At 38.2% G+C, this 14182-nt stretch overlaps 1 protein-coding gene across 1 annotated transcript in view; it reads right to left on the bottom strand.

Annotated features, from left to right (window-relative positions):
- CTNND2 (catenin delta 2) overlaps positions 1–14182 on the bottom strand; it is a 531616-nt gene that overhangs the window by 90022 nt on the left and 427412 nt on the right. The window contains exons 12-13 of the mRNA XM_065627308.1: positions 10969–11086; positions 8258–8443 (exon numbers count right to left, since the gene is read on the bottom strand). Of these exons, the coding sequence (XP_065483380.1) occupies positions 8258–8443; positions 10969–11086 (304 nt within the window). The remainder of the gene's footprint in view (positions 1–8257; positions 8444–10968; positions 11087–14182) is intronic.

Below are 14182 nucleotides of genomic sequence, written 5' to 3'. Positions count from 1 at the left end.
AATGAACCGAGGCAGCATACTAAAAAGCTCTATCTAGTGAATTACTGGAATAGTTCCTGTATTGTTGCAGACCATCAGGAATGATCAGTAAGGTCTATTTGAGATAGGCTGTGGATGTATCGGGAGCCTCTGAAAATGAGGACAACTGCATGCAATTACTCTTTCTAGTTTATGCTAAGGAGGGAAAAAAAAGTCATAAACAAATGTTCCTTCCAGGCTTCCCTCCTTCAGCTGAAATTACCCACATATATTGTGGTTGAAGCTGACAGACTGTTTGTTACGTGGGTGAGATACAAATCTCTCATTTCCTGAAACTGGTGCAAAGAAAGGATGAAAGTTAAAAAATATATTAAAAAAGCCAAATACAAGCTTTTTAAGAACAACACTTCTAAGAGAAGGAGTACTTTAATAAAGTTTCCAAAGTTTTCATTTTGCTAAGGAACTTTGAGGAAAAAGAGATCTTTCATTGAGATGCTCGCCCGTGCCACACAACAAATCATCTACCACCTTCTTTCTCATTTTAATGAAAGCAAATCCATGTTAATAATGTAACTGTACTGAATACCAGGGAAGGCTTCAACTCTGTAACAAAAATGCATTCTCCATATTTTGTTTTTTGCACTAACAACCTCAAGTTTGTGGGGTTTGTAATTTATGAGTATCACATGACAATAGGTTTTCCTGTGATTACAAAACAACAGTGTTTTATTTTCATTTATTAAATAAAAGTATTTTTCTTTCCCCTTGCCTGTGCAAAAAGCCACTACTGAAAAAATAAAATCTAGGAAAAAACTCAAACAAAACCCTGCAATAACTAAAACAATCTTGATCTCTTCCCAGTGATCCTAGACATTGGAGATAGTCTGATAACGCTGTAGCTATGTTCTTTGTAGCAGCAGTGACAAAATTTATATTAGCAACTAAACACTGCTCACCAAAAGCATTTTTGAAATGGTGAAGTCTTTGAAACTAACAGATCCCTTAAGAGGACAATGATTTCTCACTCTGTACATCTTAGTGGCTGTGGCAGTCTATGGCAGCTGTCTCTTGGCACATCAGTCTAACACCCTCTTTTGGAAACCTTTGTCCAAGAGATGCACTGGCCAATGCTGTCAAGAGCAGAAATCTAAAGCTGAGCACCAAAAAACCCATCAAAATCACAGAGCTTGCTTTCAGGGGTGATGGGAATCCACGCAGCTGATACAAAATTCGCAGGAATGCCACTATTTAAATCAAGTCAGACTTCAGTTTAGACATCCAGGCCTAAAGAAAGGTGCACATACAAATGAAAGTATCTACTGACAGAGAGATTACAGGAGTAGGGTGGGAGTGGGAAGATCTGCTGTGGTTCAGCAACATGTAGTCCCAATAAAACTCCACAATTTTTGGATACGGTTTATGGCATAAATAATGGTAACCTCCCCAGTTTGTTGATGCAACAGTGTTTACAATTTTGGGAAAGGTGTCTGGAATGCTTTCAAAATATTCCAATGTTTTGAGTCTTTATTATTAATCTGAGGTGTGAATAAATCTGAATTATACTTCAGATTATATATTACATTCTTAAAATAATTGTCAATGCCTTTATTCAACTTCGTTATATTACTGCACTTAGCTAAGAGAAATAATTTCATTTGATTTGTGCATTTTGTCTTTGCTTAAAACCAGACTCCTCCCAAGTAAAACAAGATGGAGTTCAATCCAGGGACAATAATCTCTGGCATCTCACGACACCTCTCCATAGGAAGCTGAAGCTAATGGACTTTGCACTAGATTCCACAAACTGACAAATATAAACTATATTTAATAACCCTGACTTTGAATACAACTTGGTCATACAGGATACTGAGAGATTCCCAGGGTACATGAGAAGCTTCTGTGTAGGCAAGCAAGAATTTAGAAACAGTTGCTAAGAATCTCTGCAATGATAGTTGATTTCTTGCTAATTGACACTTGGCATAACCACCTTGTGCAAGACAAGGAAGCAGCAAGTGGAAATAATATCCTTCCTGAGCAGAACATATTGGCAACACAGCCTTTCATTCCTAATCTCACTTTAGATTATCAGCTAAACCCAGGAGCTGCTGCCATTTCTCTCTTTCTGTGCTTATTAATTTGGTATGGCTTGATACAAGTACTGAAATATACTTCGTAAAATAGTAGTCTCACCACATGAGAAGGCATATCTGACAGCTTGATTTTTTATTCTTTTTGAAATATTATCACCTTAAACCTTCTATTTCACCTGACAGAAGAATTTACAGCCCACTTAGCAAGCATGCTAAAGAGGTGTGCCAGTCAATTCGTAACGAGATATAATTTTGAATGTTGCTGTTATACCTTAAGCCTCCTGGTGAACGAGAAGGTGAATGAGAAGGTCAGGCTCATTTCAAAAGTGTCACTTCCAATCAAAAATCAGATTTTGGGCTAGATTCTGGGCTGACAAGAATGATCACAGAGGGGAACTCGAGAGGAACATGAAGCCAAGAAGTCAGTCTGTTTCTTCTTAGTGAAGAAAGGAAAATAAATATTGCCACATGTATATATAACAGGCTGCATAACAAGAAATAAAATAAGGATTAATGACAGCTGCCTGGATCTTGCACTGAAACTGGACCATACACCTTATTTTCCCTAACTGCTTTTTGTCATAATCCTTGTTTCTCATACAGCTGAAAGAATAAACCTGCTGGCAGCAGTGAACATACCAACAGCAGCGACAAAATTTTCAGTGATGGAAAAATTAGTTTCTGTCTGAAGAGTGACATGATACAAGGCAGAGAGGTCAATGTCTATGTTGTCCCAGTTGGAGATGAAGGCCTCTACAGCTGGAGAGCTTTGTGAGGTGAGGGCTCAGTAACAGCTGATCACAGGAGAGAAGCAGAGAGAATATAATGATGGTTGACAGCAGGGCATTACAGTCCTTGGGGTCTGACACAGAAAGAAAGCCAGAGGAGTCTCACTTATTTTTCCTGAAGCTTTTAGAGAGGTTTTGCTTTCTGTTTTTCCATAGATAGTACTAACGCTATACCTGGCTTTTCTCACAAATCTTTAGAAGGCTTGTGTCTCTTTCAGCATTAACCTTGCGTGACAAAGCATATGCCTCAGGAACCTGTCTGAGCTGTGGTAGGGCTCTTTTAACGCCATCCACCTTTGTTCTGAAATCAGGAAAACTTGTTTCCTGTGATCCTAAGAGAACTCCCTAAGTAAAGTCATTTGAAAGGTGTCATTAGACTTACCTATGAACTGAATAAAGAAACATTTCTTACTTGATTTCAGGATGTAGAGAAGTTAGCACTGGTGTAGACAACTGATGTCGTTAATGAAAAATATATTCCAATTTGTTCTTGAAAGACCTTCCAATGAAAACCACATTTTATATTACCACTCAGTTCTGTTCTTCTCCTCAAGTAACTCATATGTGACTAGAACTGAAATATAACCTAGACAAATAGGGATAATTGTTTCCTAAATCATAAAACAAAGAAATTAACTTCTACTTTCTTTACAGAGAAAGCCAATGAGAAAGTGACTTTACTATTAAAGAAGGTTCCTCCCAGTTTATGGTTTAGGAAACGAAATGCCAAGCTGTGCATGGGATTTTTTTTTTTTTTTAAGTATAGAAAGCTGCAACTTCATCCACAGCCACTATCTAAAATGATACAACTGGTATTACTGGCCAGTTACAATAGTTTTGCTACTAGCAGCTTTTAGATAAGTTGAATACTTTTATTCAAAAATTAAAGACCACCCTATAAATGTCCATATTGGACACTTCAGAAGGTGTTCAAGAAAATACACACTTGAGAAACTAAGTGAAGGACTGAAGAAGTATACAGTAAAAGGAAAATGTCACAATTGTATTCACTAAAATCTGAACGTTTTTTCCCCACGCTGTTTTGTAAACCTTATCTTCTGAGGAAGACTGAGACAGTAAATTTTATTATATGAGACCTTCATGCGCTGCCAAAAAACGAAAAATACCTATACACTTAACACATATTTTGGGGGACATATAATGATTTAAAATTCACGGTCCAAAACCTCAATTAGTTTTGCACCAACCTAATAAAACGTAGCAGGCTGCAGAACTGGATACTACTTCCCTGTACTGAGATGTCACAGCTCTTAAAGATGTGTCTGTGCCCTGTGCTTTGCCTGGCAGGACAGGCAAAACTCTCAAGCATTAAAGGAATCACGCAGATAAATGATGGGAGTTTTAATCGTGGGCTAAGCTCCACTTTGTGTATCTGTAAGTGACAATAATATGAAGCCTAAAGAAAGATTTGGTTTTATGTTTGTGAAGAACTTTTCCTACAGCTCACTAGGTTTGTATTGTCTAGTGTGAATGATCTATGAAAAGTAGCCTGAAGCTCAATGCCATCTCTTCACAGGGCATCTGGGTAAGTGACTACTTTTATATCCTTCTCATCTTCCATTTATTTGAGGTTTCCTTCCACAGGTTCCAAATCCACGGTGTGCAGTGCTTGCAGTGTTTCAGATGTTGTAAATCATTGCATCCTATGAAGATTCCATAGGTATGCCTTGGTTATTTACATGTAAAACACTGTCCATGATGAGTGTGATCTTCAGAACTATATTATAAGATACTTCAGGGCATAAAAGCTTCCCTGCTGAGGCAGTTAAAGGAATGAATGCTCTAGAAATACCATCCCGAGGACAGCACAAGATCTGTTCTGAGGGACAGAACAAGCAGCAGGCAATAGCTTAAGCACTGCAGTTGAAAAGAGATTATGAAAGGCATTACCTGGAAAAATTTAGAAGTCTTGCAGAAAAATGAAAAGATTACTGTAAAACAACATGTACATGTGCAATATACAGGGCAGCAGTCAGCACACAGGGAGACAGTGTATGGCGAAAGGACAAGTGAAAACATTCTCCTGCAAGCTGCAGAAAGTGCTGATGAGCTTAGTTTAGATGAGGTGAATTGTGACTAACCTGAGGAACATAACATGATCCTGTTGTCAGAGACTCTTGCCTGGAAAAAAACCACCCCAACAAAACATCCAAGAATACTGATTTTTCCTGACACACACAGAATAGTAAACAGAGTCTTCCTGATTGTGACACAGTCCAGAAGAAGAAAGTGATCTGCATTAGTTAGTCCTACTTTTCAGTAGTAATGAATGTATTTGGGTCCTGAAAAAAATGCAAGACAATGACAGAGCCAAAGAAGCAGAAAGAACTTGTTTTTTTCCTCCATAGTTGGGCTGAGTGGTTTCCAGGAAAAAAACAAAACAAAACAAAAACAAAAGCAAAAACCACAAAACCCACAACTGAAAATAGCTGTGTGTTCGATTTTGCAAAATAAATGGATGAAAAAATTTCCTTTACCCTTATCCCAGTTTGAGTTGGGGATTACGCTCTATGCTATTAATATAAAGGCATAGTTACATGAAAAACTTTCTGTTTTTCTTTCCCGTTTACGAGAATAACTTGAGAGAGCTGTTTCTGGCATGGTAATCTTGCTGACAGACCTCAGCCACTTTGTTTCTAGTAGTATTCTAGTTAACTTGATAACATATTCCAAAATGTTTGATATGGTCAACAAGAGTCAAGGATCAAGGAGTGAGAATAACACACTCTGCACAAGGCTCCCTTAAATTCCTGAACTGAATAATAACTGCACGTGAGAACTGGTATATGGCAACGTGGGGTAGGCTGTCCAGATTTAAAGGAAATGAGATGAAAGAAGAAAAATAATTTGAAAAATATTTCTAATGTTTGTAAGGCAAAGTGGTCCTATGAACCACAAAATTAGTTCTGGAAAGGGTAAATTTATTTCCTTGCAGCAGAAAAGCCTAGTGAACACAAAACCTGAAAATACGTGCATCATTTTACTTTTATTTGGATTTTAAAAATTATATTAAACCCTTCCATTAGACAAACACAACCAGATCTGAAGAGACTTTTATCATGCTGCATGCTGATAATGAATGCTTATAGAAACAGACAAAAGATATCTAAGAGCAGGCAGAAGCACGTATATTGTAAAGAAAATCAGCCAAAAGAGATTAGTTCTTTGGCTTGGATTTGGAGAAAGATCTTTTATAGGGAACCTCTAAAGTACAGAGAAGTCTGGCAGGAAAAATCAAACAGTCAGTGGTACAGAGTTAAAAGTATGAACCTGAGATCCAGAAATGACAGAATGAATATGAAAGAAAGAGTTAAAAAAGACTTTATATAGTGTGTGTTTGCACATGCGTGTTGGTAAACAGAGCATCAAAAGAGAAAGGCGAGTTGCAGTATGACCCATCCATATCCAGGCATGATATTTTTGTTCCTGCACTTTGAGTAACTGCAAACGTAGTGTTAATTCAGGAACAGGGATGATGACTGCTTTATGGGGTAAAATTAGTTTGTTTTGGCACTTCTTATCTCACTGTAGCCTAATACAGGAATCCTAACAAAAGGTCATAATAAATTCAAGTTATCTGATGACTGCAGTATTTAACTAGAAGAGTAGGTGAAATTGAAGTCTTGCTAGTCAGGAGTGCTGCATTTTTCAGTACCTGAATCACAGCTTGTTAATGTTCCTATAACTTTTCCACATAAACATGATTTACCTTCATGAACTCAGGAATATTTTCAATAAGGGTTTACATAATTTATGCAAATACTCTGTGCACCTAATTGCTGACTCAAATTAATATTTCCTTTGAGCAGTCTGAAACAGAAATAAATGGAAATGGAAAAGATTAAGTCTAGCAAGAGATGGAACACTACTTGCTGCCAGCATAGGTCATTTGAAAAAGTTCATAAATCAGTAGCCATTCCCATGGCTATTTAGTGTGTGTACTGATACAACGTCTTTCTCTGTAATATCATTATCAACATTCCCCAAATTTTAAGTTGTTAATGTGAAAACAAGGAGATAAATCACTTCAAAAGTCAACCCACCTAAAATAAAAACTCACAGCACCTCAAATAACTTGAGGAAACTGTCAACACTGTACTTCTTAATCTTTGTTTGGTAACAACATTAAATATATCAAAATATGCAGGCTCTTTAAACATTCTCTCATATTTCTTGATTCAGTCCTGTACAGTTTTGTCTCAACATGTAGAGGCAGAGTGCAAGACTAACTTTGAAGCAAACGAGTATACAAATATAAGCCTGATATTTGCTTGCAGCAAGGCCTCTCTACATACACGTGGCTGCGTGAAAGTACAGGGTAAAGTATATGCAGATTACACCTGGTCGTGGTTTAACCCGAACTAGCAATATAACCACAACAGATGCTCACTCTCCTCCCTCTTCACCCCCCAAATATGAGAGAGAATCAAAAGAGAAGGGAGAAATTTGGATTGAGATAAACACAGTTTAATAAAATAACAAAATACTAATATACTACTAGAAAAAATATATATAATAGAATTAGAATCTAAAATAAAAGATACTCAATGCAATTCCTCATGAACTCCATCGACACCGAGCAGCCAGTCCCAGGAAGCAGCACCTGGAACCAACAGCTGATCCCGGAGAGAAAAGAGAGAAAAAGGCAGAAAGGCCCAGAGGCCTCTGCAAAACAGCAGGATGGCAAAAGGCCAAACTAAACATTGCAAACAGAACTCCACCGGCTCTGACAAAAAAAGCGAAGAAAACAAAGAAACGAGAGAGCACCAGAAGATCCCCACTCTCTTTAAATACGAAGCATGATGCTAATGGGATGGAATACTCTTATTGATCAGTCTGGCTGTCAGTCAAGCTCTGCCCCATCCAGGCCCCCCTCCCCCGCTGCCTCACACCTGTAGGCAGAGAGCTCAGAATGTCCTTGGCTTTCAGACCAGAGCAATTAAAAACATTAACTCTGTCACAGGGTGTTACCTCTTGTTCTCAAAAAAAAAATAAAAAAGAAAGTTTCTAACTGCATGAAGAAAATTAACTCATTTTCAGTCAAACCAGCACACAACTGAATGTTAAGACTTACACTTTTCATTATAAATGGCTTCCTTTAATAGACTGAGCAGGTTACAGTATTTATGGCATTCACAGCATACCCAGCACTACAGTTTCCAGGTGTCACCACGTAATGTGCAACATTCTCAAGCGAACGTATTTCCTTTCATTACTCAAACCATAGCCTGCTTTAAGTTGTCAGCTAATTAACAAAGGCAAGTGTTTTGTATATTATGCATCATGCACTTTATTTCTAATACAGTGCATTAATTATTTATATTTTAAATGATGGGCACTTCAACTACTCACAACGCAGCTGCAAGTAACTTTCATTACCTGATCTTGTGATTTCTTTTTCTTCTTCTTCTTCCCCCAGCACCCTGAACTCTCTGCATCTTTTCCATTGGCATCACCACAGAGTAATCCATCAAGTTCATCTGTTCCCATCTGCTGTCCCTGAGATGTTTCTGCAGCTAGCCTGTATGAGAGGTTCCTCAAAATGCACACACAGTTTTCAACGGTCTGGAAAGCATGACAAAAAAGATACAAAAAACAAAACCAGAAAAAAGTTAAAATCTTTATTCACTCTATATATAAAGCAGAAGAAATACCATCAATCTCTGTGCATACATTTTCCCAGTACAATTATCTGCTCACTGCCGAGTGCTCCTCAGGTAACTACAGTTTAAGAGATTTAGAAATTTTTATAGAAATAAATTAGTTGTTTGGACAATATTTTTTGTGTGCAGTTTTTTTTTGTCATTCTGCATTTCACACTGGAGCCCCATGTAAAACAGAAGCAGTGGTAAAAAGTGACCAAGAGAACTTGAACGCGCACAGAATGTCAGCAAGCTCCCACCTCACTGGATAGAAAATTCTACAAACAGAAAATGGCAATAGTGTTTGTTTTTTTTGTTTGGTGGGGGTTTTTTGGTTTGTTTGTTTGTTTTTGGTTTTGTTTAAAAAAAACAAACGAGAAATAATATTTTTCTAGCATCAATTCTATGTAAATGACGAGAAAAAATGGGATCCGAGTTCCATTCCACAAGTTCTTGTAGCATGACCAGATGATGTATCTCAAGTCCCAGAAGCAAAACTAGAAATCTCAGAGCCTTGCTGCTTTTACTGCTTCTAGCCAGGCTGCAAATACCTTAAGGGCGGCCTTTCCCTTTCATCTATTTGTCCCCTAATAAGTCGTGCCTTCTGTAGAAGATGCTGGCAGGAATCCAGCAGTGGAGTGAGACCCAGTGGAGGAAAATTCACTTATAACTCAATACAACTTCTGCTAGTCTAAAAGAAGTTCAATTTATACTTACTTGAAGCCTACTCATTTAGTTAGTTCAATTGGGTTTTACTGTTCCTAATAAGAAAAGTATATGGGCTTAATTTTCTGAAGACAGGGAAAGCGTGGTTAAAAACGGCAGTCTGTACATATCTATATTTATTTCAACTGTTTCTAATGCTCCATGGAGATAAAAAGTGATAGTCGCTACATCCCAGCTCTGTTGCTCCATTGAACCAGAATGGAATGACTGTGAGGCCTTTGGCCCTACCATATTCTGCCATATTCATCAGTAAGGCTAACAGATGGGGCTTTCATTTACTTTCCTGTATTATGAGCTTACGCCAGGTAGACATTTGGCACATGGCTTTTTGAGATGACATTAAGTTCCAAAGATCATATTGAACTCATACTCACCTAGACAGGAGTATTTATTTATTTGTTTTTTAACACAGATGAAATTTCATATTATACTTGTACTAATTTGACATCTCCAGCCAAATACATAAACATATGTAGAAATATATGTGTGTGTAGAAAGCATTCTCAGTGCACCTTTCATATCTGAAAGCTTTGCAGACCTCATAGTGACCATAAATAGTTTAAAAAGTTTAATGCCTCTTCTACTTTTCTTTAACACTTCATTATGTGAATTTTACTCATTCTTGCTAATATTTACTTCTGCACAGGCATAATGTGCTGAAGTCGAAGCTTTGCATTTGTTGATTAGGGTTCTAAATCTTAATTCCTGTTTTTACAAAGAATAGTTTTCATATTTAGAATTATCATTACATCAAAACCAAATTACCTGAGTCTACCCTGAGGACAATGCTACCTCTAACTAAAAACTGATAAGCAAACTTTCAAGGCTCAAGTGCAGCTGACATCTTCTTCACTAACGTGAACTTCTACAAGCCACAAAAGCTGGTTCTAATGATGCAGTTGGACAGACTTCACTCTTTCTTGACTTGTAGCTTTGAATCTTCAAGGGTCCTTGTATTCCCCATTCCTACAGATAGCAGAAGTACAAACCCACTGGGCTTTAAAGTTTTGCTGTGTAAAGGGCAGTTCTCCTGCAATTCCTAGGAGTTTGCAAATGGCCCATGGTTGCCCTAGAACATCAACTGTCATTAATTTAGCACCACATACTGAAAGGAAAAGGTATTTGAAACTAGCCTTTTCTTCTTCTCTGGAATACTTTAATGTATTACAAATGCTTGAAGTCTTTTTACTTAGGCAGTGCCTTTTACCTTTGGAGAAGCACGTTCATATCCTAGTACTTCAGAGAAGATGACAAAAATACAACTTAAACCGGTTGTTATTGAAAGCACTTATTGATCCTCTTCCAAGAGGAAATAATGTAGGTAGTACTGCAAAACTGCCAATTTTTGGCGGATTTGTTTGTCTTGTAAGTCTACCACACTGTTATTAGTTCTATCTCATACTGGATACTGAAAATCAATTTTACCGTAAAAGTTTACATGGCATATGACATATTTGCTCTTCTTAAGCCGCTATTGTATTTTCTCCTTTAATAACTCAAGTGAGAGGATGACATGCCTAGCTGTGTACACAACACAGGTAGACACAGCTAAAACACTTAGCACACAAAAATACACAGCTCAACAGCAGGGAAAGAAAAAAAAATTATGCTTTGCTAAGGCATCCCTCACAATGCATTTTTTTAAACAACCTGTCACTTTACAGTCGTGAGGTACCCTGAATACTTGGACTTCTTGCTCCTGAAAAGACAAAGATGACAAACCTTACTATCAATTTCACTGCTCCCCAGAGCAGACTGGATCACGTACAGCAATGCATCCGTCAGGCCATCACACTCCCTCATTCTTCTGCGGGCCTCCTCTCCAGCAGAGCTGACATTCCTGCAAGGCAACAAGAATAGTCACCACCTCTACAGCTCCCATGCCCACCTCCCCACCTAAAACACTCTCACAATTAACATACAGATAAAACGCTTGTTATCTTTTTTCTTTCCATCACTTCAGAGCTGTGAATAATGAAGACAGCTGTGAATGAGCTCAGGAAATGTAACATGGAGGGGAACAAATGGAAGTCATCAGGTTCTCCACAAGAAGGGGCTGAGAGGCCAAGCAGCATGCGTCCACCTGAGCTGGGAGACTTATGGCCTGCTAAAATTTGGAAAAGGGCTGATCATTTTTCTTCCTTTTTTTATTTAAAAGTAGGCTTTGTGTTAGTGAGAAAGCATTTTTCAAATGTGCATATGTACATAGAAATCAGGCTTTGCCAAAGTAATCTCCTAGGATTTGAAGAGCCCAGTAGTTAGGGCTCTTAACCTGAGAGAAAAATATTATCAAAGCATAACATAAAACACCTGGTATCACTTACTTCTCATTTTACATGAGTGTTTTCTCTCTCATTTTTAGAGAATATTAAGGCCTCAATCTTCTCTTTACATAGTTACTCACAAGTTGTTTTACATTGCAAATTTTAAAACCTCAAGTTATTATAATAATTGTGTTCCTCAGGCAGGGCCAGAGGGCATTTTGAACGTATTTATAAAAACACAAATAAAATAAAAATTTACTAGATAGCATAATATGTCATAAAGTTCAAAATACTGATATATAAAGAAAGAAGTATGTATGAATGAGCATATACAAATAGAATCTACACATGCTAACATCACGCCTCTCAGAGAAAAATTGCATTCAAATTTGCACAGCAGTTATGATTTGGAAATAGGTGAATTAGCAATCTCAGGAACATGGTAAAACTTTTTACATAATCTGCATCAGTAGGGGAAGACAATCCTCTGCTGATGTGGCTCATCTGTAGCTTTCCCCCACTCGTACTTAATACCAATGCATGGAAACAGAAGGGAGGGCATTGGTGCTTTGATTTGGGAAGAAGGGAAGGTATGTTCTTCCTCTTCAGCCATTTTCAATTGCCTTTGCATTTAAGATGAAAAGAGGACAAGAATCCTGGGAGTGGGGAATGAATTTTAGATGGCAAAAGGTGAGAGAAATTAAGGATATGTTTCTTCTCAATTCTTTATTTCCTCTGTCTACTTTGCCCTGTTCTGCCTCTTTATCATCTAAAAAAAAGTATTTCTCTTCCCTCAAAAACACCAGACAGTTTTCCTAATCAAATACTCTTCTAACTGGACAACCCCCCAGCTCCTGCAATGCTGGTTGCTGATTGATTCTTCTCCCTAAACACACATAATTTTCTATCTATACTTGCATCTCCACACAGTCTTAACTAGTTCTCCTCTCTCACATGTGAACTGCCCCAATTAATTCCATACTGTTCCCTTCACCTATGCAGACAGCTTAACGAAAAAACACAAAGCCACTAGAATGGATTCCTTTATCTCCCTACCACATAAATTCATACTTTCCATTCTCTTTGACAGTCTCCAGCTGATCCTGAATCATACATTCCCTTCATAATGACTTGCAAGTTTTGTGTTGTCTTGTTCTTCTGGTCCCAGAACTCCACACCTCTTCCCCTCTCTGCTGCTGTGAGAGCAGCAGATGAGGAGTTTTCCTCCAGCTTATGTGGAAACCCTCTTCTGTCATCCAGAAACTGGGGTCTGGAGAGCATCAGCTGGAAAAGGTCTTCCACTGCCTTTCCCTTTGAAGTGATGGAAACTTTTGACTTGCCTTTGGGTGACAGAAATCAAAAGGTAAAATTATAGAGCATGGTTTTCCCAAACCAGTGCCCATGCTCTATATTTTCAGGCTGGGGACTTTGGCTGAGGAGTATTTTCAGTAGACTGTCCCCTTGTTAAAGGCACCAGCTCTGCCTGAAATTCCTGAAGGGCAGCGCACACAGGAAAAGCAGAATCATGGATCTGAAAAGTGCATTGTGGGGTAGGGCTTGAGAATTGAGGACAAGGGGGATTAGTGGACTTCTTTTATCTGAAATTCTAGTCTTCCATCCTCCAGGAAGATAGAGATAGGGAGAGAGCTGTATCCAGCCCTAAAAGAATAACTGTACAAATTACAATAGGAGGATGCTGAGCAAGTGTTCTCAGTACACCACCTTTCCTTGCACCATTAAAAAAAAAATTAGAAATATTACTGAATCATTTTAAACAGAACTAGATGGAACATTCTGTATTAACATCATGTGTCCAGTCTTCCTGATTTTCTATGGTTACATATACTGAGTGCAAGCTTTGAAAATACATGAACTTAGCGATGGTTCTTAGTTCTTAGTATGTTCTCGCCAGTCTTTTTCTTGAAGTGATTTCTCCTCTCTAGCATGGCCAACTGCATGCCATCTTGACTCTCCAGAGCCTGTAGAGACTGGCAGCCCCTCAGCTCCTCCAGTTCACACAAAACTGCTCCTCACCAAGACAGCGATTCAGACAACCTTACAGTCCCTGAGCTGCGAGCTGTCTGCCTCCTTCATTTCCAGCCAAACAAAGAATATGAGGCCTTTATACAAAGTAATACAGACACACTAGGAGCACATCTTGCACAGAAAATGCATTTCTTTGCTCTGTGTGAAGGAACTGTCGGGTTCATTTCTTCTGTTTATCATTCTTCCCATTATGCTCCAGTTGCTTCTGTAATCAAGAGGTGGATAGACCAAATTCCCATGACTGCTTTTCCTTTTCATTTAAAACTCTCTGTCTAGTTTCTGCACTGACTCATACCTACTGCAGCCCTCCTCAGATTGTGCGTATTTATTTACATGTGAAATAGCTTAAAACCCAAGACCAATCCAAACCTCACATCAACATTTTGGCAGAAATAATAATTTGATTATTTAAAAGTGAATGCATCCCATTCTCTAACTATTCCCAGTTCACCTCTATTAAAGGAATCATTGTTAACCAAGATTTTTCACAGAGGGTCTCTAATATCACCGTGTTCGGGCTATTTAGTTCTGGGAAAGAGAAGCAGGTTCCGGATTACTCGAGCTGTCGAAGAAAACAGTCTGCCATCTTAATTTACTTATTTCTTCTTGTTAACTTCACCATGCTG

The sequence above is a fragment of the Caloenas nicobarica genome, chromosome 2 (assembly GCF_036013445.1).
Source record: "Caloenas nicobarica isolate bCalNic1 chromosome 2, bCalNic1.hap1, whole genome shotgun sequence".
Lineage (NCBI taxonomy): Eukaryota > Metazoa > Chordata > Aves > Columbiformes > Columbidae > Caloenas > Caloenas nicobarica.
Note: the sequence above shows the minus strand (reverse complement) of the source record. Positions and strands in the feature narration are given on the sequence as shown.